The following is a 25,353-nucleotide window of genomic DNA, read 5'->3' on the forward strand; positions in this document are numbered from 1 at the left end:
GGTTTATACGTAGGGGTTGACTTTATTATTTTTTTCTTGTGTATTTGAGATAGAAGTCTAATAATCTACGATGATGGATGCTGATTTGGGTTTGATGTTATAGGAAGAGTTTTCAATAAGGTAAATGAACTTTTTTTTTTTTTGAGACGGAGTCTCACCCTGTCACCCAGGCTGGAGTGAAGCTATGTGATCTCCGCTCACTGCAACCTCCGCGTCTGGGTTCAAGCAATTCTCCTGCCTCAGCCTCCTGGGTAGCTGGTATTATAGGCGCTCTCCGGGATGCCCGGCTATTTTTTGTATTTTTAGTAGAGGCGGGGTTTCCCCATGTTGTCCAAGCTGATCGCCAGCTCCTGACCTCAGGTGATCTGCCTGCCTCGGCCTCTCAAAGTGCTGGGATAACAGGTGTGAGCCACCGCACCTGGCCTGTTTTTTCACCTGGCCGGTTTTTTTTTTTTTTTTGGGGGGGGATACAGAGACTCACTTTGTCGCCCAGGCCGGAGTGCAGTGGTGCGATCTCAGCTCACTGCCACCTCTGTCTCCCAGGGTCAAACGATTCTCCTGCCTCAGCCTGCTGAGTAGCTGGGATTACAGGTGCCTACCACCACACCTGGCTAATTTTTGTATTTTTAGTAGAGATGGGGTTTTGCCATGTTGGCCCAGCTGTTCTCGAGCTCCTGACTGACCTAAATGATCTGCCCACCTTGGTCTCCCAACGTGCTGGGATTATAGGTGAGCCACCACACCTGGCCTGAATGAACTTGCTGATTGGCATTTTTATCCTTTCTGGTAGATATTTATATGCATACTTCTCTAAGTACCTTTTCAGTAACCTTTAAGGCATTAGCACAATTTCTTCTATACTTATTGTATTGGCTTTGAGAAAGACTCGATGTATTTTTGTTTTGCTCTTGTCATTACTGGAGTAGGAGTAAAATATTCTTAATTGCAAATCAAAGGCTGTTACATTCCATTGGGACCACTATGTAATTTAAGTTCTTATTTCTAGCTGGAAATGCCAATTAGTTGGTTATGGATGAGGAAAACCTTTCTTATGTAAATTCTGAAGACATGATATGGAACAAAATTTTAAGAATGATTTTGCCTGAGACATGTCAAATTTTGACTCTAATGAGCCTGTTTTCAGCTAGCTTCTCTACTCCCTGGCCCCACAGGGTATATTGTTGGTCAAATGGAATATCCTATGATTTTTTGTTGTTGTTGTTGTTCTTTAGCAGAAGGTGGAAATTTCCAGATTCCCTTTCTCTCCTTTCACCTATCATACAAGTATCATTTTCTTTACTGCTTTACCCCTTAGTTCCTTGCCCTTTGGGCTGCTGCTTTTCCTTGGGATCTGTATTCTGTTCTGCAGTTAGAAGCTTCCTTGGCATCCTACGTCAAGTAAAAAGGCCTGTAAAAATCTTTGTTTTCAGTCACCTCAACATGAGTAGATCTCTGTTTTGTTTTTATGGTACGTTTGCTACCCTTTATGGAATGATAAAAATTAGCATGATGGCTTTGGTTTATATATTGGAGATTTCAGTGATTGGTTTGGAAACAGTTGGGATAGCAGTCTACTTCCTTCCCTTTATTTTAACCATCTTACCAGATTGACAGATTTTGTCAGATTTGTCTACATTCTATTTCAGACCATGTTTTAGCATCCTATGATGGTTAAGAAGGAGGCCAAAAGTTGACCAAGTCTATAGTACCTCAGGTCTATGTACATATTCTCATAAGGAGCGCGCAACCTAGATCCCTCCTTTGTGCTCCTTTGAGGATCTAATGCCACCACTGATCTGACAGGAGGTGGAGCTCAGGTGGTAATGCTCGCTTGCCTGCTGCTCATCTCCCGCTGAGGTGGAACAGTTTCATCTTGAAACCATCCACCCATCTCTGACTCCCATTCTGTGGAAAAATTGTCTTCTATGAAACTGGTCCCTAGTGCCATAAAGGTTGGGGACTGCTGTTTTAATGTATAATTTTAAGATTCTGATGACCCGAAAGCACTCTTAATAGATTATTTTCAGTTCTACATTGTAAATAATTTAGGTGGATTTGCCTATGTGACTGTAAAAAATGTGGTTTTCAGGAGTTCAAGACCAGCCTGGTCAACAAAGTGAGACCCTCATCTCTACCAAAAAAAAAAAAAAAAAAAAGCACTTTTATATATTTAAAATGTTTCAGTTATATATATTAAATATACTGGGAAAAATTTAATGTAGATTTAAGATTAGAGTAGTAAGATAGTAAAGAATCATTTGGATTTTAAACTATCATTCTTAGGTATTTTATTTTTTCCTCCTAACAACAGGATATAAAAATATGACCATTAAAAATGTGCAATTCTGGATTTCAGCCTGTATTTGTTAAATTTTTATCTTGGCTAAAATGCTAAATACAAAAACTTTACAGTACAATTTACATAGACTGAACTAACATAAAATAGTTATTTTGATTTTATTAGTTCCATGGTGGACCTTTTCTCATAGGTCTTATTTTAGAAGGGAACATGAGCATTTGTTTTATTTTTTATTTTAAAACATAAGCTTTTTTTTTTTTTAGATGGAGTCTATAGAGTCTAGCTCTGTCACCCAGGCTGGATGCAGTGATGTGATCTTGGCTCACTGCAACCTCCACCCCCAGGTTCAAGTGATTCTCCTGCTTCAGCCTATTAGTAGCTGGAATTACAGGCACCTGCCACTATGCCTGGCTAATTTTTTGTATTTTTAGTAGATGCGGGGTTTCACCATGTTGGCCAGTCTGGTCTTGAACTCCGGATCTCAGGTGATCCACCCACCTCAGCCTTCCAAAGTACTGGGATTACAGACATGAGCCATCACGCTTTTTAAGACTTACTTAAAAATGCTTAATTACTTTCTTAAGAGTTAGATAGCTAGAAAGACAAACTTGAGTGTTAGAGAATTGCTGCTAGGAAGAACAGTTTTGTGATTTGTGTTTTCTTAAGCCATCACTTTTATAATCCCATTTACTTTTTCCCTTTCCTTTGCTACCTCAGCCTTTCTTCTTCCTTAAGGTGTGAATACATTAAAAGAAAACCCAGTGTGTCTCTGTTTGTCTGTCTCTCACTCTGTTACAGACACACACACATAAATTTATTTGGAAAGTCAAGGCACAGTAAAGAAGAAAATGTGCATGTTAGCATATGAAGAAAGGGTAGTGTTAAGAATGAAGACTTGTAGCAGATTACCTTTTAAATCTTTTGTTGGCAGTTGGCATGTCAGTTAAGAAATTGTATATATTTATTTTGGAATATTAGATATGCTATCAAATCCTAAAGTTGTTTAGATTGCAAAAATTTTCTTATGTTTGGTTTATTTTTCTCTCTGATTGGATTTTAACAGGTTAAATGGAATTAGCTAGTTTTATTGGCAGGCCGTAGTGTTGTTCTTTATGGTTTACTACCCTTATCTTCTGATTCAGAAAGATTTGAACTAACTGTCCTTGAACTGTTGGAGTTGGGGGTGGGCAGTAGAGGAAATTGGGCTTGTGGCTTGAGTTAAGTGCCTTCAGAGGTTGGAAACAGCCTTGCATAATAGGAACTGAATAAATATTTGTTAAATAAATGAATAAATGAATGCATACGTGAATAAAAATATCCCAGAAGTATTTCTGGTAGAAAGATGAGGATGACCATACAACTCTTCTTTTACAGGTAAGTATCTTGAGAGTTCAGATGATAACTAGTCTCTAATTCTTACCCTATAAGCCACTTTGGTTTTTTTTTTTTTTTTTTTTTTTAAGATGGACTACTTACCGGCCTGGTGTAGTGACTCACACCTGTAATCCCAGCAGTTTGGGAGGCCGAGGTGGGTGGATCACCTGAGGACAGGAGTTTGAGACCAGCCTGGCCAACATGACAAAACCCTGTCTCTACTAAAAAATACAAAAAATTATCCGGGTACAGTGACGGGCACCTGTAATCCCAGCAACTCAGGAGGCTGAGGCAGGAGAATCACTTGAACCCGGAGGCAGAGGTTGTGTGAGCTGAAATTGTGCCACTGCATTCCAGCCTGGGTGACAGAGTGAGACTACATCTTGAAAAAAAAGAAAAAAAGTGCTTGCTTTCTCACCCAGGCTGGCGTGCAGTGGCATGAACACAGCTCACTGTAGCCTCGACCTCCTGGGGTCAAGCATTCCTTCTGCCTCAGCTTCCTGAGTAGCTGGGACTACAGGCATGCTCCATGACACTTGGCTGATTTTTAATTTTTTGTAGAGATGGAGTTTTGCCATGTTGCCCAGGCCAGTCTCAAACTTCTGGCCTCAAGTAATTCGCCTGCCTCAGCCTCCCAAATGCTGGGACTACAGTTGTGAGCCACTGCACCTGGCTAAAAACTTCACTTTTCTATTCTCTTATTTAATTTTGTGGTAGAAATATTTGAGTTTTATAATGTTGTTTTTTGTTTTCTTTTTCTTTTTTTCTTTGAGACAGGGTCTTGCTCTGTTGTCCAGGCTGGAGTACAGTGGCACAGTCACTGCTCACTGCAGCCTTGACCTCTTGGGCTCAGGTGATCAGAAAGTTTTAAAGTGGAAAAATAATGAGACCTAAGCAATCATTTGGTATATGGTTTTCTTCTACCACTTTCCAGTTCTGCACCTATTTGTGTGAATCCATAGATCACAGTGTAGGTTTTCAGATGGTTTTCCTAACTCAGTGAATTTATGTCTAAATTTGTTCCATTGCATTCATAGTCTCCTGATTCACTTGGTTATACTGATAAGCATTGCCCTACATTCTGTGGCTTCTTTGATCACTTGCTGTCCTCTGTAGTTACTTGACCTATCTTAGTAATTTTCCTTTAATTCCTTTCAGAAGGGGAAATGTGGTGGTAAAGAATGCAAATTACAAGATAAACTGGTATTTTTTATTCTATGGGTGGTTTTTTTTTTTTTTTTTTTGGCAAGTACAAATGAAATTAAAAAATCTCTGATAATCCCTAGCATTCATTATATTTTTACAGGGACTTTGCTGACAGTTGAATTGTCTTACTATATTTAAATCCCATATTTACTGTAACCTTACATTGTTTCCTCCTGTTATACATATTTTATTTTGGATGACCACCTATTAAATAATCTAGTAGTTTTTAGTTCCCTTAAACCTAGTTTTCAAGGGGCATTTTATTTTTTGAACCTTTAAAGCCCATTTAAAACATTACATATTTTAATAGCTATATATTGATTTCCTCACAATATACGTAAGTACTTTTGAAATTATAATTTAGCACATTTATTATAGAATGAGACTTAAGGAACAGTTAATAACTGAAGTCCCAATTACTTGAAGACCAGATTGATCCTACTACTGTCTCTCATCTCTAAGTAGCCTTAATCTAGTGCGCATGGTGGGTCTTCTATTTTTCTAGTTAGTTGGATGAAGAAAACTTGATGTTTTTTGGCCTGTACATTTATTATTTTTCATTGACTCTATAAGATGATATTGTAAGATGCATCATTTTTTATACAGCCAAGAAAGAGAAAGCATTATTTATTAAACTATGAAACAGATTTCTTATTTAGATTTTTTTTTTTGAGATGTATTTTGCTTTGTTGCCCAGGCTGGAGTGCAACGGCATGATCTCAGCTCACTGCAACCTCCACCTCCCAGGTTCAAGCAGTTGTCCTGCCTCAGCCTCCCGACTAGCTGGGACTATGGGTGTGCACCAATTATTGTATTTTTAGTAGAGACACAGTTACGCCATGTTGGCTAGGCTGGTCTCGAACTCCTGACCTTGGGTAATCCACTTGCCTCGGCCTCCTAAAGTGCTGAAATTATAGGCATGACCCACGAAGGCTGGCCATCATTTAGACTTTTAAAAAGCGTTTTATTTATTAATTGCAAACTACTTTCTGTTATTTTAACATTTAATTTTTAAACTTGATTGTGTAGTCTTTCTTTTTTTTTCTTTTTCGAGACAGAGTTTCACTCTTGTCGCCCAGACTGGAGTGCAATGGCGTGATCTCGGCTCACTGCAACCTCCACCTTCTGGGTTCAAGCGATTCTCCTGCCTCAGCCTCCTGAGTAGCTGAGAGTATAGGCACCTGCCACCACACCCAGCTAATTTTTATATTTTTTTAAGTAGAGACAGGGTTTCACCATGTTGGCCAGGATAGTCTTGTTCTCTTGACCTTGTGATCCACCTGCCTCTGCCTCCCAAAGTGCTGGGATTATAAGTGGGAGCCACTGCGCCCAGCTGTCTTCTTTCTTTAGTATATTTGAGATAATACACTAGAAAGATCTTGGTAAGACGTTAGATTGGTTTAATGGTAGTGGTACTGACAGTTGAAAATGTAACAGTAAGGAGGATCCAGAATAAAGAAAACTACAGTGCTTCATTATCTGAAGAATAATGATGATATGACTAATGAATGAATCTGTGTCACAAAGAAAAGTTTACTTAGTTATCTTTTTTTAATTTAATTTTATTTTTTATTTTCAGATGGAGTCTTGCTCTGTCATCCAGGCTGGAGTGCAGTGGCGCCATCTCGGCTCACTGCAACCTCCGCCTCCTGGGTCCAGGCGATTCTCCCGCCTCAGCCCCCTGAGTAGCTGGGATTACAGGAGCGTACCACTACACCCAGCTCATTTTTTTTTTTATTTGTATTCCAATAAAATATGCTAGCAACAGTAGTCTCCACAGTGGGGTGCTTAAGATGATTCGGTAAAGTAGATGAAAAAAATACTAGAATTTATATTCATTTTCTTTTTTTCTTTTTTCTTTTTTTTTTTTGAGACAGCATCTCACTTTGTTGCCTAGGCTGGAGTGCAGTAGTGTGATCTCAGCTCACTGCAGCCTTGACCTCCTGGGCTCAAGCAGTCCTCCTACTTCAGCCTCCTGAGTAGTTGGGACCTCAGGCATGTGCCACCACACCCAGCTCATTTTGTATTTTTAGTTGAGACAGGGTTTCACCATGTTGCACTGGCTGGTCTCGAACTCCTGAGCTCAAGCAATCCGCTTGCTTTGGTTTCACAAATTGCTGGGATTATAGGTGTGGGTTACCATGCCTGGTATATTCATTTTTCTAACGGATAATAGAATAATTAAGATAAACTAAGCTTTACCTTGGTGTGCCTCATTCTGCCAGATGGTCAGTTGAGATTTATAGCTTGTATGACCTCTTGAAGAAGCCTGGAGTAGGTGATAATAGAAGCCTCTCTTAAGCATTTCCTTGTAGTTTTTTTTTTTTTTTTTTTTTTGGTGGTATGTTTACTTGTGTCTGGGTAAATGGGTTTAAAGATTCTGTTATTTTAAATAACAGACTTTAAAAAATATCTTGTGATGAGATGAGGCGTGATCTTGAAATCTATTTAATTTAAAGTGTAACATTTTTGTAATACTCAAAGGTTCAGTAATTATAGTGACGGTAGAGTACTTAAATCTGTGACTTAAAGATAGCCATTTTTCTATTATAGAAAGATCTTCTGAATTTATTTACCTTTTCTAAGTAATGGTCAGTGTGTATTTTTATAAATAAAACACATTTTAGCTATGAATAAGAAAGTTGCTTCTTTTTGAATGACATTTGTCTTATGAAAACGGGATGTTTGGAAAATTTACATTATTTTGTGACTTTGGTGCCGAACAGTGTGTGACACTTATAAAAAAAAGTGTCTATATTTTAAAAAGCACTAGAAAAACTTGAGTAAATTTTTAAAATCCATTAATGTTTATTAAAGAGTCATAGTGAAATTTGAACTTACATTTTAAAAACAAAACAACTTATGGTAAGTTGTAAGAAAAACTGGAAAATGATAACTGAATTTCAACAAAGTCCATGAATCCCATCTTACAATTGGATTTACATATATTGTGAAGTATTCTTTTTTCTAATCTGTGTTTTGACATAAAAACTGAACTTAGACTAGATCTTCTCGCTGCTGTATCATAAAATGTTTAAACCAAGATAAAAAATGTATTTATTTGTTCACATTCCTCTCTCTTCAACAATAATGTAAAGAAGAGAGTATAAAAGTTTTTTTTTGGTATCAGTATAAATATTTTAAAAACTTAACTTTTCTGTTTACCTCAATTTCTTTTCTTTAAAGTTTTAATTTTCATGGGTCATGTAAGTGTATATATATTTATGGGGTATATGAGATATTTTGATACAGGCATGCAATGCGTAATAATCATATCAGGGTAAATGGGGCACTCATCACCTCAAGCATTTACCTTTGTGTTACACTCTTTTGATTATTTTTCAAAGTATGATTAAGTTTACTATAGTTACCCTGTTGTGCTGTCAAATACTACTTCTTATGCATTTTTTGTAACTACTTTTCTGAACTTATAACCATTTCCACTTCCCCTAACCCGACTACTCTTTCAAGCCTCTGGTAACCATCCTTCTACTCTTTATCTCCATGAGTTCAATTGGTTTAATTTTTAGCTCTCACAAATAAGTGACAACATGTGAAGCTTGTCTTTCTGTACCAGGCTTATTTCACTTAACATAATGATCTCCAGTGCCATCCATGTTTTACAAATGACAGAATCTCTTTCTTATGGCTGGATAGTATGTGTATATGTACCACATTTTCTTTACCCATTCATCTGTTGATGGAGACTTAGGTTGCTTACAAATGTTGGCTATTGTGAAGTGCTGCAACAAACATGGGAATGCAGATATCTCTTCAATATATAGATTTCCTTGCTTTTGGGTTTTTACCTAGCAGTGGGATTGCTGGATCATATGGTAGCTCTGTTTTTACTTTTTTGAGGAACCTCCAAAGTGTTCTCATAGTGCTTATACTAATTTACATTCCCACCACCAGGATATGAGGGTTCCCTTTACTATACATCTTTGTCAGCATTTGTTATTACCGTCTTTTGGATATAAGCTGTTATAACTGGGGTGAGATGATATCTCATTGTAGTTTTGATTTGCATTTCTCTGATGATCAATGATGTTGACAATACCTTTGATATGCCTGTTTGCCATTTGTATGTCTTCTTTTGAGAAATATGTATTCAGGTCTTTTGCCCATTTTAAAATCAGAATATTAGATTTTTTCCTATACTGTTGTTTGAACTCCTTATATATTCCGGTTTTTAATCTCTTGTCAGATGGGTAGTTTGCATATATGTTCTCCCTTCTGTGGTTGTTTCTTCACTTTGTTGATTGTTTCTTTTGCTGTACAGAAGCTTTTTAGTTACTTGATGTGATCCCATTTGTCTGTGTATGCTTTAGTTGCCTGTAATTGAGGGGTATTACTAAAGAAATCTTTGCCCAGACCTGGAGAGTCTCCCCCATAATTTCTTTTAATGGTTTTCTGGCTGGAGGTCTTAGATTTAAGTCTTTATTCCATTTTGATTTTATTTTTGTATATGGTGAGAGATGGGGTTTAGTTTAGTTTCATTCTTTCGCATGTGGATATCCAGCTTTCCCAGCACCCAGCATTTATTGAAGAGACTGTCTTTTCCCCAATGTATGTTCTTGGCACCTTTGTTGAAATTGAGTTCACTGTAGGTGTATGGATTTGTTTCTGAGTTGTCTGTTCTGTTCCTCTGGTCTGTGTGTCTGTTTTTGTGCTAGTACCATGCTGTTTTGGTTTCTATAGCTCTGTGGTATAAACTGAAGTCAGGTAGTGTGATTCTTCCAGTTTTGTTCTTTTGCTCAGGATGGCTTTGGCTATTCTCGGTCTTTTGCGGTTCCATGTAAATTTTAGAATTTTTTTTTTTTTGGACGGAATCTCTCTCTGTCGCCCAGGCTGGAGTGCAATGGTGCGATCTCAGCTCACTGCAACTTACACTTCCCAGGTTCAGGCGATTCTCCCGCCTCAGCTTCCAGAGTAGCTGGGACTACAGGTGCACGCCAGCATACCCGGCTAATTTTTTGTATTTTTAGTAGAGACAAGGGTTCACTATGTTGGCCAGGCTGGTCTCGAACTCCTGACCTTGTGATCCGCCCACCTCGGCCTCACAAAGTGCTGGGATTACAGGTGTGAGCCACTGTGCCCAGCTAATTTTTTTTTTTTTTTTAATTTCTGGGAAGATTGTCATTAGTATTGCAATCTTAGGGGTTGCATTGAATCTATAGATTGCTTTGGGTACTATAGACATTTTAACAGTATTGATTCTTGCAATCCATGAACATGGAATAGCTTTCCATTATTTGGTGTCCTCTTCACTTTCTTTCATCAGTATTTTGTTTTCATTGCAGAGATCTTTTAATTCTTTGGTTAATTCCTAGGTATTTATTTGTAGCTATTTTAAATGGGATTACTTTTTTTGATTTCATGTTCAGATTGTTTGCTGTTGGCATATAGAAATGCTACTGATTTTTGTTTGTTGATTTTGTATTCTACAACTTTCCTGCATTAATCACTTCTAATAGTTTTTTGGTGGACTCTTTAGATTTTTCCAAATATAAGATCATATCATATGCAAACAAGGGCAATTTTACTTCTTCCTTTCCAATTTGGATTCCCCTTCCCCTTCCCCTTCCTTTCCTATCCGAGTTTCACTCTGTCACCCAAGTGCAGTGGTGTGATCTCTGCTCACTGCAACCTCCGCCTCCTGGGTTCAAGCGATTCTCCTGCCTCAACCCTCTACTCCCCCGGACAGCTGGGACCATAGGCAAGTGCCACCACCCTTTCTTTCTTTCTGTTGATTGCTCTAGGTATGGCTTCCAGTACTATGTTTAATAACAGTGGTGATAGTGGGCATCTTTGTTGTGTTCCAGATCTTAGAGGAAAGGCTTTCAGTTTTTCCCTATCAGTATGATACTATCTGTGGGTCTGTCGTTTATGGCTTTTGTTATGTTGAGGTATGTCTCTTCTCTACCTAGTTTTTTGAGTTTTTTTTTTTTTTTAATCATGACGGGACACTGAATTTTGTCAAATGCTTTTTCAGCAAGAGTTGAAATGATCTTGTGGTTTTTGTCCTTCATTCTGTTGATACGATGTATCACGTTGATTGATTTGCATATGTTGAACCATCTTTGCATCCCTAAGATAAATCTCACTTGGTCATGATAAATGATGTTTTTTATATGTTTTAATTCAGCTTGCTATTATAGTATTTTGTTGAGGATTTTCACGTGAATATTCATCAGAGATAGTGGTGTACAACTTTCTTTTTTTGATGTGTCTTTGTCTGTTTTGGTATCAGGGTAATACTGGCCATGTTGAATGAGTTCGGAAGTATTCCCTCCTCTGTTTTTCAGAATAATTTGAGTAGGATTGGTATTAGTTTTTTAAATGTTTGTTAGAATCCAGCAGTAAAGCCATCAGGTCCTGGACTTTACTGTGAGACACTTTATTATGGCTTCAATCTCATTACTTGTTATTGGTCTGTTTAGACTTTGGATTTCTTCCTGGTTCAATATTAGTAGGTTGTATGTTTTCTTATTTGAGGTTACCATGAAGCTTGCAAATACTATCTTATAACTTATTATTTTAAACTGGTCACAGTTTAACAGTGATTGCTTAAACAAACAAAGAAGCAAAAAGAAAACTAATAAAAGCTCTACACTTTACCTTTATCTCCCTGCTTTTTAACTTTTTGTTGTTTCTGTTTATATTTTATTGTATTGTGTTCATCTTTTAGTCATTCTACTTAAGAGTAGAATTACTCTTAAGCCCACGTTATAGTGTTATAACATTGTATTTTTCTGTATACTTACTGTTGCCAATTAATTTTGTACTTTCAGATGATTTCTTTTCTTGTTGCTTACATACATCTGTTTCTTTTTGATTGAGGAACTAACTTCCTTCAGCATTTCTTGTAGGACAGGTCTGGTGATGAAACACCTCAGCTTTTGTTTGTCTTGGAAAGTCTTAATTTCTCCTTTATGTTTGAAGGATATTTTCATTGGATATGCTGTCTGCACCTTAAATATAGTCATGCCACTCTCATGTGGCTTTAAGGTTTCCACTGCAACGTCTGCTGCCAGATGTATTGGAGCTCCATTGTATGTTACTTGTTTCTTTTCTCCTGCCCCTTTTAGGATCCTTTCCTTATTCTTGATCTTTGGGAGGTTGATTATTAAATGTCTTGAGGTAGTCTTTGGGTTAAATCTGCTTGGTGTTCTGTATGCCTTTCGTACTTGAGTATTGATATCTTTCTCTAGGTTTGCAAAGTTCTCTGTTATTATCCCTTTGAATAGACTTTCTACCCCCATCTCTTTCTCACTTCCTTTTTAAGGACAGTAACTCTTAGATTTGTCCTTTTGAGGCTGTTTTCTAGATCTTGTAGGCATGCTTCATTCTTTGGTATTCTTTTTTTTTTTGTTTTTTTCTCCTCTAAGTGTGTATTTTCAAATAGACTTTTTTTTTTTTTTTTTTGAAACAGAGTCTCGCTGTGTAGCCCAGGCTGGAGTGCAGTGGCCGGATCTCAGCTCACTGCTAGCTCTGCCTCCCGGGTTTACGCCATTCTCCTGCCTCAGCCTCCCGGGTAGCTGGGACTACAGGCGCCGCCACCTCGCCCGGCTAGATTTTTGTAGTTTTTAGTTGAGACAGGGTTTCACCGTGTTAGCCAGGATGGTCTCGATCTCCTGACCTCGTGATCCGCCCGTCTCGGCCTCCCAGAGTGCTGGGATTACAGGCTTGAGCCACCGCGCCCGGCCTAGACTGTCTTCAAGCTTACTAATTCTTCTGTTTGATCAATTCTGTTAAGAGACTCTGATGTATTCTTTAATATATCAGTTTCATTTTTCAGTTCTCAAATTTCTGCTTTTTAACATTTCATCTTTATTGTTAAATTTATCTGATAGAATTCTGAATTCCTTCTTTGTGTTATCTTCAATTTCTTTGACTTTCCTCAAAATAGCTATTTTGAATTCTCTACCTAAAAGGTCACATATCTCTGTTTCTCCAGGAATGGTCTCTAGTTCTTTATCTAGTGTTTTGGTGAGGTCATGTTTTCCTAGAAGGTGTTGATGCTTGTGGATGTTTGTCACTGTCTGGACTTTTATTGTAGCCTTCCCAGTCGGGGCTTGTTTGTGCCCGTCTGTCTTGGAAAGGCTTTCCAGGTATTTGAAGGGACTGGCTGTTTTGATCTAAGCTGTATCTGGATTAGGGGACATCCCAAGCCCATAATGCTTTGGTTCTTGTAGACTCATAGAGGTACTGTCTTGGTGATCTTGGATAAGATCTGGAAGAATTCTGTTGGTTACCAGGTGGAGACTCTTGTTTTCTTCCATTACTTTGTCCCAAAGAAATGGTGTGTTGCTGTCTCTGTGCTGAACCACCTGGAGATGGGTGTAGGGAGACACAAGCACCTATGTGGCCACCACCATTGGGACTGTGCTGGGTCGGACCTGAAGTCAGCACAGCACTGAGTCTCACCCAAGGCCTGCTATGACCACTACCTGGCTACTGTCTGTATTCACTCAAGGCCCTAGGGCTCTACCATCAGCAGTTGGCAAAGCCTATAAGGCTTATGTCCTTTCCTTCAGAGTAGCGTGTTTCCTCAGGCCCTTGGCAGGTCTAGAGGGGCCATCCAGGAGCCCAGGAGTGGAATAAAAACTCTTAGAAATCTGACTGGTGCTCTATTCTGTGGCTAAGATGTTGCTCAAAGTCTTTCCCACGCTTCCCTTCTGTTTACATAGGTAGAGGAACATCTCCCCCAGCCACCACCACCACAGACCCATGGGGCATACTGCCAGTCTACTGCCAATGTTCACTTAAGGCCCAAGGACTCTTCAGTTAGCTTGTGGTGAATGCTGCCAGGTCCGGGACTTACCCTTTTGGGCACCAGGCTCTCTTTTGGCCCCGGGCATGTCCAGAAATGCTGTCCAAGAGCCAAGGCCCAGAATTGGGGATCTCAGGAGCCCTCTTGGTGCTTTATATCACTGTGTTTGAGGTGATTCCTGAAGCCAGCACGTCTCAGAGTCTCACCCAAGGCGCATGGCATACTACTTGGATGTTGCTTCTGGTTCTTCAGGGCTCAAGGGCTCTTTAGTCAGCAAATGATGAATCCTGCCAGAATTGGGTCATTCCCTTCAAGGCAGCGGGTTCCCTTCTGGCCCAGTGTGTGTGTAGATATGTTGCCCGAGCTAAGACCTGGAATGGGGTCCTCATGACTGCCTGGTTTCCTGTGTGGCTGAGCTAGTATCCAAGATGCAAGACAAAGTCCTTTTAGCTTTTCACTCTCCTCTCCTCAAGCTGATTGAAGGAGTCACTTTTGTTGTTGTAGGCCGCACTGCCAGGAGTTGTAGAGGAGTAACTCTGAGCCAGTGGACTCAGCACAGCACTAGGACTTGCCTAGGAATTTCAGTCCTTGTGGCCTAGACTGCCCTTCAAGTTTATTTGGAGGCCCCAAGAACTTCAACCCATGGTGGTGAGGCTTGTCAATACTGTTTCCAACCACTGGGATGTACAATTCTTTTCTGGCTAGGGCCGGTCTTAATACTCTCTCTGTAGGTGGACATTGGCTAATTTTAGCCTTCTTCTGCTTTCCACTGTGACAGGGCAGCACTGTTCAATGCAGGGTCCCACAGTCACTGCACTCTCCCACTCCCAAGCACGTAGGTGCTCCATGACACACAGCTGCTTTTGGGGTAATAGGGTGGGGGTGATCTTGGGCAGTTCAAGATTGTCTTGCTTACCTTCTTCAGTGCCCCTTTCTGTGATACGAAGTTAAAACCAAGTACTGTGATTGCTCACTTTATTTTTGTTTTTTATGAAGGTGCTTTTTTATGTACATGGTTGTTAAATTTGTTTTTTCTGTCATGGGGATGACCGGTGAAGGCTTGTATTTGGCCGTCTTTCTCTGTCTTCTAATTTCTTTTAAAAAATAACTTAATAAAAATTAGTAACATATATAACATAATAGATTAAATAACAGATTAGTATTCAGTAACCCATATATAATTTCTACATTAATATATCTATGATCTGACTACTTAATTTTTTGCCAGTAGGAGTGTATAGTCAACTTTTTGGAAATCATTTATCCAGAGGATGAATTACTTCTTGTTTGCTATTTGAGCTCTGTATCATTAGTGAAATGTGTTTGTTTGGGGGACAGCTCTTCTGTTAGCTTGTATGATGTATGAATTTATGGTGAGGCTATATTAGAAGTAATTTATATATTTCAGCAAATTTGTCTAGTCAGTCAAATATTTTTCTGCCTCAGTCTCTTTCTACTCGCCTTTTTGTTCTTTTTTTTCCAAGACTTTTTATCACTGTGTCACCCAGGCTGGAGTGCAGTGGCACAATCTTGGCTCACTGCTACCTCTGCCTCCCAGGTTTAGATGATTCTCCTGCCTCAGCCTCCCAAGTAGCTGGGATTACAGGTGTGTGCCACCACGCCCAGCTACTTTTTTATTTTATTTTTTATTTTTAATAGAGATGGAGTTTCACTGTGTTGGCCAGTCTGATCTCAAACTCCTTACCTCAAGTGATCCGCCCACCTTGGCCTCCCAAAGTATTGGGATTACAGGCATGAGCCACTGCGCCTGGCCTCTGCTCTCTTTTTTGGAACTCCAGTGACATGTATGTTAGACTTTTGGATACTGTCCCATATTTCCATGAGATGATTCATTTTTTTCAATCTTACCTCTTTCTTTGTTTTTCAGATTAAATAATTTATAGTGATTTCTTTTTATATTAATTTATTATTTTTTCTGTCATCTCCAGTCTGCTAATGTGCCCATCTAGGCTTAATAGATTTTTTACTTCTTAATATTTCTTAATAGATTTTTTGCTTCTCAATTTTCTCCATTGAATACCTCTATTCTGTCTTTCCATTCATTTCATTTTTTTTTTTTACCTTTTCTTTTTTGTTTTCTTCTTCTTTTTTTTTTTTTTTTTTCAAGATAGAGTCTCATTCTGTCACCTCTTGTGTTCTCAGCTCAAGAAGTGCAGAGGTGCGTTCTCAGCTCACTGTAACCTCTGCCTCCTGGGTTCCTCCTGCCTCAGCCTCCCGAGTAGCTGGGATTACAGGCAATGCACCACCACGCCCAGCTAATTTTTGTATTTTTAGTAAGATGAGGTTTCACCACGTTGGCCAGGCTGGTCTCGAACTCTTGGCCTCAAGTGATCTACCCGCCTTGGCTTCACAAAGTGTTGGGATTACAGGCGTGAGCCACTGTGCCCGGCCACTTTACCTTTATCTTTACCTCCTGAAGCGTAGTTATAATATTATTGCTTTAAACTCTTTCCGTGGTAATTCCAACGTCTGATCAATAGAGATTTGTTTTTATCTGTTTATTGTTGTTTCTCTTGAAATTCATAATTTTTTGATTTTTTGTATGTCAAGTAATTTCTGGATTGTATTCCTGATTTTGTGAAAGTTATGTTGGTAAACTCTGAGCTGTGTTATATTCGTTGGAGAAGGCTATTTATTTTGTTTGTTTAGCAGGCAATCAACCTGATTAGGGTCAGACCACAAGTTTTGGCCTGCTTTCTATATGTAGTGGTTTCAATATCAGTTCAGTTTTCAAAAGCTTTGCCTTGCTTTTTTTTTGGGGGGGGGGTTGTCCTGTGCATATGCCACTCGGGTGCTAGTCTGAGATTTGAGTTCAATTCTCAAAGCTTTTATTTTTCTGGTTTGGGTTTGTTATATGCTTAGCACGGGGATGAGTCTTGTATTGGTTCATAGAGAACTTTCTTCTCTTCATGACTTTCTCACCCTCTCCTGCCTTTTCCCAGTTTGTCTGGCTTGAAAGACAAGGTTTCTGTCAGCATTGTAGCCACCCCTTCTATTTATCTGCTGTACAGTTCTTTCAAGGCAGAGTCAAAGCTTGCTTTTAAACATTGCAATGGTAGATATAGTGTAGCCTTTATTCTAGTCCTTGTTTAGTTGTACAACTGAAGCTTAGTCCAAAGCCTTGGATGTTTGAGATCTTTCCACTTTGAATAGAATTCAGACTTCTCTCAGCCCTGTGTGACCTGTAGAATTTTTCAGCTTACAGCAATGTCAGTAGTTGTTTTTCTTTTCTTTTTTTTTTTTTTTGACTGGAGCCAGGTGCGCCTTTATTAGCTGAGCCACTACTTGAGAGGGATGAAGCGGGAGGAGTGGGTGGCTCCAATGCCGGGCCGGCCGTGCTTCACGGGCTTGTAGGTGATGGAGAACTCGCCCAGGTAGTGGCCAATCATCTCGGGCTTGATCTCCACCTGGTTGAAGGTCTTGCCGTTGTAGACGCCCACCATGCTGCCCACCATCTCTGGCAGGATGATCATGTCCCGCAAATGCGTCTTCACCACTTCTGGCTTCTCCATGGGCGGCGCCTCCTTCTTGGCCTTGCGCAGGCGCTTCAGCAGTGAGTGCTGCTTCCGCCGCAGGCCCCGGTTCAGCCGCCGCCGCTGGCGCGCACTGTACAGTTGCATGAGCTGCTCGTAGGACATGTCCAGCAGCTGGTCCAGGTCCACGCCGCGGTAGGTGAACTTGCGGAAGGTCCGCTTCTTCTTCTGCTCTACCTCTGCCATCTTGCCGGATGCTCAGAAAAGAGAGCTCTCAGTAGTTGTTTTTCTCTTGATGGTGTTCTGATTCTCACCTAGCGCCCATGCAGTTTAGTATTCATCCAAATACTCAAAGGGACCACTGCTAAGATTTCTAGAGCGATTTCTCAGGTAACCTTCTCTGGTACTCTTCTCCTTGAATTCCAGCCATCTCAGCCTCCTGAACTCTGATCTGTGTCTCTTCAACTCATTGGAATGATGGCTGTCTCGGCTCAATTGTGTCATTGTCTCAAGGTCTCACTGAGTTGAGACCTTGTTTGTTTTTGTGCTTTCAGTGATCACAGTCCAAAGAATTGTTTTATGTATTTTGTTTAGTTTTCCACTTTATGGTGAGAGATTAAATCTGGTGTCCATTATCCTTTTATAGCCAGTGACAGTACTTTGCATACTGTACTCATTGTTATTTTGCCTGCTGAACATGAATATTTTTGTGAATCAATGAGTGCGTCTTATATTTGATCTTTTACATAATAGCTGTTTGATTAATGCTTGTTGGTAGATTCATTTGCAGTGATCCATTCTTGTGTTGTACTCTTTTAAACTTTACTGCACTGCTGATGCTCAAGTTTCTTTTGCTTTTTCGTTTTTGTGGAGACAGGGTCTCGCTATTTGCCCAGGCTGGTCTTGAATTCCTAAACTGAAGTGATCTTCCCTCTTCAGCCTCCCAAAGTGCTGGGGTTATAGGCACGAGCCATCATGTCTGGTCATCAGTTGGTTTCTTTAAAGTGAATCAACAGCCTAACTGGCAAAAATCTGCACAAGTTTTTATTTAGATATCCTTTTATCTTACATGTAATCACATAGTTATTAGAACAGAATTATCAGAAGATTTTGCTCTATATTGTACACATTTGATTGTATACATTATGCTTCTTTTGAAATATTAATATAGAACAAGATTGGACTTGATAACTAGACTCATTAGTATCATTTGAAAAATCTTAATTTTAGGCCAGGCGTGGTAGCTCATGCCTGTAATCCCACCACTTTGGGAGGCCGAGGCGGGCGGATCACCTGAGGTCAGGAGTTTGAGACCAGCCTGACCAACATGGAGAAACCCCGTCTCTACTAAAAATACAAAATTAGCCAGGCATGGTGGCGCATGCCTGTAATCCCAGCTATTCGGGTGGCTGAGGCAGGAGAATCGCTTGAACCCAGGAGGTGGAGGTTGCAGTGAGCTGAGATCATGCCATTGCACTCCAGCCCAGGCAACAAGAGTAAAACTTCGTCTCCAAAAACAAACAAAGAAACACACAAAAAATTTAATTTTAAAAATAGAGACAGGATCTCACTATGTTGCCCAGGCTGGTCTTGAACTCCTGGCCTCAAGTGATCCTCCTTCCTTGGCTCCCTAAAGTGCTAGGATTACAGGTGCCCATCAGTAGGCCTGACCAAGACTAATTATTGATATTTTTTTTTTCTTTAAAAGGACAATTTTTGTTCTCAAAGTTTGCCATTCATTCTAACACTATAAGAAGATACTTGATCTAACTATTAATTTACAGAAAGTGAGTTCATGTAATCTGAACCAAGAGAGAACGTGACACTGAAGTGCTTCAGTGAGTGTGTGTTGCTACTGGATGAAATTTCATGTAGGAAATAACTGCATTGTTTAGTATCAGCTAGTCCAGTTAATATATTCTACTTGATTGCCTTTAGAAAGTAAACTTTTAAAGGAAGAGCCAGGAAGCTGGCAAAGACTGCTTTAGTCTTAAAGTAGTACATGTGTTTCTTTGAATGGGAAATGCCTTTCCTTTTAAATGCACACCATTAGAGGAAATGTGAAATATGTTTTTTTAAGCATGTTTTCTTTCTTTTAAAAATTGATATGTAATATTTTATATATTGATGGGGTACATATGATATTTTGTTATATGCATAGAATGTATAATGATCAAGTCAGGGTTTTTAAAATGGAAAATCTGTAGTCACTATAAGAAAGAGTTGATTTATGTTATGTTACTTTCAGATTTGCCAAATCTATCTAAAATCCTGTTTTTTCTTGTTAAGTACTATCGTATTACTTTATTTTATTTTTTAACACTTTTGGATTTTGCTTTTGTTTAACTCTTCTACAGTGTTTGTTTTATGAGAATCATTTTACATTTCCTCCCCTTATATTTGTTGAAGCTATTTAAATACTGGCTTAAATATTATATCTGTTTGTTTAAAACCCTTGTTAACTTTTTAGGATATATGTACAAAATTTGAAATTTTAAAATAAAGTTTTATGATTAATTCTTTACTAAGTAGCTTGGTTTTTTAAAGCTCTTGCAAAAGCTGGTTTTACACTTATTACTTCAAATGCCCATGAGATGGTGCTCATTAGTTTCATTTTTGTAGCATTGATTTTTTTGGTAAGATGCTTATAAGAGAATCTATAAATATATTGTGCTGTAAATTTCTAATTATTTTCTCAGTAGTTATGGAATGGAGGTACATTATGCTGGCATACATTTATGCATTTTTTCTCCCTAATCTGCATGTTGGCTAGTATACCGCATTGATTTGCTTTAAGCTTTCAAATGATGATACATTAAATGCATCTCAATTTTTACCTTCTTTGTTTAATATAAGCTTCAGATTCCTTATCTGTTTTTTATAGCATGTGATTTCTTTTTCCCTTCCTCTTTGGGCCAAGCTTGTAACCCTTGTAAAACAGTAAATAAAATTTAGAGCATAAGTCTTAATGTTTCATTTCTTTATAGCTATTTGCTACATAAAATTTAGTATTAAATATATCTTATGATTAGAAAGAGAATGATATTTTGTGATCTAAGTACTCTGTACTGAAAGCATTATTCTTTGACTTTATTTCACTATAGATTTTATTAAGACATGAGGAACCAAGTATGTCTCTGGATTGTCACCCTTATGCCAAATATTCCTTTTGCAATTATTGAACTTTTATCAGATTTCTCCGTTATATTGAGTTGGGGAAAGAGAAGGTGGCTGGGAGCACAATTATTCAAAATAACCTAACGAAAATGCTTAGACCCCTGAAGGATTCTGATTGGGCTGGCTTACATGATAGCCCTATGCCTAAAACAATCATTATATCTGACAGTATGTTTCTGATTGCCTTATCTTTGTCATGTGCCATTCTGTATGAAATTGGGCACCATGATTCACATCCCTGCCAGGACTATTTTGAAGTAAGGGAAAAGTTCCTCAAGGGAGCCAGAGAAAGGGAAATGTGAAATTATGCTTGCCGGGGAAAAGTAGTAGCAACCATAACTAATACATTGTCTCCGAGGGTTGCAACAAAAATGAAATGAGTGAGCACACTTTGACATATTCTGTATACTGTATAGCTTTCTAATAGTTTTGTTTCAAATTTTTCTTTTCTTTTTGAGAGGCAGTATCTTGCATGGAATCAGGTAGACTTTCAGTTTGGCTCTTAGATCGGTCACTTCTTGGGCTTATGGTCTTGGTCAGGGTATATAATCTTTCTGACTTGGTTTCTGTATCTTTGAAATGAGAATAACAGTACCAGTTTCATAGGGCTCTTAGAATCTTTGACAATAATGCCCAGCACATAGTAGGTGCTCACCAAATGCAGTTTTCCTTCTCAGAAGCTTACAGTCTGATGAAAACAAGACTCATATAAAGATAACTAATACTCCAGACACAGTCATACCACCCTGAGCACACCTAGTTTTGTCTGATCTTTCAAGCTAAGTGGAGTTAGGCCTGATTAGTACAGGCATACCTTGGAGATAATGCAGATTTTGTTTGAGACCACTGCAATAAAGTAGTGAATATGAGTCACATGTATTTTTTGGTTTTCCAATGCATATGAGTTTTGTTTACACTATACTTTTGTGTGTGTGTGTATACATACACACACACACACACACACACACACACACATATTATTATTTTTTTGAGACAGGGTCTTGCTTTGCTGCCCAGGCTGAAGTACAGTAGTGTAATCATGGCTCACTGCAGCCTCAACCTCTTGGGCTTAAGCGATCCGCCCACCTCAACCTCCCAAGTAGCTGGGACTACAGGTGTAGGCCACCATGCCCAGCTATGTTTTTACTTTATTGTAGAGATGGGGTCTCCCTATGTTGCCCAGGCTAGTCTTAAACTCCTGGGCTCAAGTGATCTGCCTGCCTCAGCCTCCCTAAGTGCTGGGATTACAGATGTGAGCCATCGCACCTAGCCTACTTTAGTCTGTTAAGTGTGTGATACCATTATGTCTTAAAAAAAATACACACACCTTTATTAAAAAATGCTTTATTGCTTAAAAATGCTAATGATCATCTGAGGATTCAGAGTGTCCTAATCTTTTTGGTGATGGAGGGTTTTGCCTCGATCAGGGTGGTGGTTGCTGAGTGACTGTGAAAACTTGTTAAAATAAGACCACAATGAAGTTTTGCCCCATTGATTGACCTTTCTTGTCTTGAAAGATTTCTCTGTTGCATGAAATACTGTTCAATAGTGTTTTATGAACAGTAGAACTTCTTTCAGAATTGGAGTCAATCCTCTCAAATTCTGCTACTGTATTATCAACTACATTTATGTAATATTCTAAATCTTTGTTATTTCAACAATGCTTATGACATCTTCACTGGTTGTAGATTTCCATCTCAAACTGCTTTGGCCAGGTGCAGAGGCTCATGCCTATAATCTCAGCACTTTGGGAGGCTGAGGTGGATGGATAACTTGAGCCCAGGAGTTCAATACTAGCCTGGGCAACATGGTGAGACCTTGTCTCTACCAAAAAAAAAAAAAAAAAAAAAAAAAAAAAATTAGGTGTTGTGCCGTTCACCTGTAGTCCCAGCTACCTGGGTGGCTGAGGTGGGAGGATCACCTACCTGAGCCTGGGAGGTCAAGGCTATAGTGAGTTGTGATTGCACCACTGCACTCCAGCCTGGGTACTCCGCTGCTCAATCTAGTTCTCTTGCTATTTCCACCACATGTGCTGTGCTGTGACTTCTTCCATGGAAGTCTTGAACCTCTCAAAGTCATTCATGGGGTCTGGAATCCATTTCTTCCAAACTTCTCCTCCCATGAATCACAAATGTTCCTCATGGCATCTACAATGGTGAATCCTTTTCAGAAGGTTTTCTGTTTACTTTGCTCAGCTCTATCGGAGGAATCACTATCTATGGCGATGATAGTCTTACAAAATGTATTTCTTAGGTAATACGATTTGAAAGTTGAAATTACATTTTGAACTGTGGGCTGCAAAATGGATGTTATGTTAACAGGCGTGAAAACAATGTGAATCTCCTTGTATATCTGCATCAGAGCTCTTAGGTGACCAGGTGCATTGTAAATGGACAATAATATTTTGAAAGGAAATCTTTTTTTCTGAGCAGTGAGTCTCAACAGTTGGCTTAAAATATTCAGTACACTGTGCTGTGAACAGATACGCAGTCATCCAGGCTTTGTTGTTCCATTTATAGAGCATAGACAGAGTACATTTAACATAATTCTGAAGGATCTAGGATTTTCAGAATGGTTGATGAGCGTTGCCTTCAACTTAGTCACCAGCTGCATTAGCCCCTAACAGTAGAGTCTGCCTGTTCTATGAAGCTTTGAAAGCAGGCATTGATTTCTTCTCTTTCTCTAGGAAAGTCCTAGAAGGCATCTTCTTGCAATAGAAGGCTGTTTTGTCTACATTAAAAATCTATTGTGTAGCCACCTTTATCAATTATCTCAGGTGGATCTTCTGGATAATTTGCTGTAGCTTCTCCATTAGTACCTGCTGCTTCATCTTGCATTTTGTGTTATGGAGACTGTTTCTTTCCTTAAGCCTCTGCTGGCTTCCATCTTTTCTTCTACAGCTTCCTTGCCTCTCCCAGGCTTCATAAAATTGAAGAGAGTTAGGGCCTTGCACTGGATTAGGCTTTGGCCTAAGGGAATTTTGTGGCTGATTTGATCTATCCAGACCACTAAAACTTTCTCCATATTAGCCATAAAGCTGTTTTACTTACATTTAATTTCCTTCAAGAAATTTTCCTTTGCATTCATGCTTGAATTTTGGCACAAGAGGCATAGCTTTTGGCCAATTTCAACCTTTGGCATAGGCCTTCCTGTGCTTAGTCATTTCTAGTTTTTTACTTAAAATGAGAGATGTGTGGCCAGGCGCAGTGGCTTACGCCTGTGATCTGAGCACTTTGGAAGGCCAAGGTGGGTGGATCACTGCAGGTCAGGAGTTCGAGACCAGCCTGGCCAACATGGTGAAACCCCATCCCTACTAAAATACAAAAATTAGCCGGACATGGTGGCAGGTGCCTGTAATCCCAGCTACTCGGGAGGCTGAGGCAGGAAAATTGCTTGAACCTGGAAGATGGAGGTTGTAGTAAGCAGAAATTGCGCCACTGCACTCCATCCTGGGCAACAGAGTAAGACTCTGTCTCAAAAAAAAAAAAAAAACAAAAAAAAAAAAAACCAAAAGATGTGCAGGTCTTCCTTTCACTTGAACACTTAGAGGCCATTGTAGGTTATTAATTGGCCTAATTTCAATGTTGTGTCTCAGGTAATAGGGTGTCCCAAAGAGAGGAAGAGACATGGGGGAATAGTCTGTTGGTAGAGCTGTAGAACACATACCACATTTATTGATTAAGTTCACTGTCTTATATGGACATGGTTTATGATACCCCAGAACAGTTACAGTAGTAACATCAAAGATCACTGATCACAGATCATCATAACAAATACAATAATAATGAAAAAGTTGAAAATATTGTGAGAATTACCAAAATGTGACACAGAAACACAAAGCGAGCACATGCTGTTGGAAAAATGGCGCCAATGGACCTGCTGGATGCAGGGCTGCCACAAACCTTCAATTTGTAAACAGTAACATGAAGTACGATAAAATGATGTATGTTTGTATTTAGATGGGAGACTAAAAATTCACAGCAGTATCTATGAACTGAGCATATTTTGCAATAGACGAGACATGTCTTAACAATTGAGAGAGTTGAGGAAGCACCACTTTCTTTTTAGTTTTATCTGGAAATGTCGTTTTGTAGAAGTGGGGCTAGAGCCAAACTTTGAATTTTAGGGAGGGAGAGCAAAGGCAAGGGAGTAGAATATTAAAACTCCTTCTGAATATAATAAATAGTCTGGACTAGATTGTATAGAGACAACATGGGAGGTGAGACTTTTTTGACATTTTGCGTTGTTGCCCAAGTGATTAAAATTTTATTCTATAGGTGATGAGGAGCCATGATGATTTTTGTTCAGGGGTTAATACATAGTTAAAATGGTCTTGGGAAGCTTGAGGTGGTGGTAATAACGTGCTGTCATTAGAGTTCTGAACTAAATTGGAGTTCTTTTTCAAGGGGGAATTTTTTTTTATGTCCTTAATGTGTTAATGGTTTTTCAACTACTATTTAAAACAAATTAAGTTAGACTTTTATTAAAAATCAGCATTTACTTGATATTTTACCTTTACAGAGTGAATAGTAGATCTCAAATAACTAATAAGAGATAGTGAAGGCTTATGTTTCTATGTTGTTTAGATTTCAAGGCCATGAGGTTGTCTCTGGGCCTGAGCCTGGGATTCCTGATGACAAGACACTGAGGAAGACATTTAAATATTAATTCTTACCAAAGCTGTCTTGTTTCAGCCCTATTTTTTGAACTTCCATTTGTTTATGCTGATGGATAACATGCAATAGTGATAGATGTTTTGAGAAATACAGGCTGCAGTGTGCTCTTGTTTGGGAAAACCTGTTAACTCAGCCAAATGCTTAAACTAGTGCTGTTTACCTTCTTGGTTTTATAATATATAAAATTATCTAGAAAAAATCCTGATTTGCCTTTTAGTTAGTTTGAATAATTAAGAATGAACTAGCGACTGGGCGCGGTGGCTCACGCCTGTAACCCCAGCACTCTGGGAGGTGGAAGTGGGCCTTGACAACACAGCGAGACCCTGTCTTAAACAAATAGATAGATGGATG

The 25,353-nt window shown here is 39.0% G+C and overlaps 2 protein-coding genes across 3 annotated transcripts in view; one reads left to right on the forward strand and one right to left on the reverse strand.

Moving 5' to 3' along the window:
* Positions 1 to 25,353, forward strand: part of LRBA (LPS responsive beige-like anchor protein) — a 767,265-nt gene that overhangs the window by 11,221 nt on the left and 730,691 nt on the right. The gene's annotated exons all lie outside the window — the stretch shown is intronic.
* LOC111552993 (40S ribosomal protein S15) lies at positions 16,908 to 17,419 on the reverse strand. The gene has a single exon (XM_023227514.1). The coding sequence runs from the start codon at positions 17,393 to 17,395 to the stop codon at positions 16,958 to 16,960; it is 438 nt and encodes a 145-aa protein (XP_023083282.1). The 5' UTR covers positions 17,396 to 17,419; the 3' UTR covers positions 16,908 to 16,957.

This window comes from Piliocolobus tephrosceles, chromosome 3, assembly GCF_002776525.5.
Source record: "Piliocolobus tephrosceles isolate RC106 chromosome 3, ASM277652v3, whole genome shotgun sequence".
Taxonomy (NCBI): Eukaryota; Metazoa; Chordata; class Mammalia; order Primates; family Cercopithecidae; genus Piliocolobus; species Piliocolobus tephrosceles.

Bases quoted from the DNA above. Each gene is read 5' to 3' on its own strand.
- LOC111552993 (XM_023227514.1), bottom strand. From the start codon at position 17,395: ATGGCAGAGGTAGAGCAGAAGAAGAAGCGGACCTTCCGCAAGTTCACC.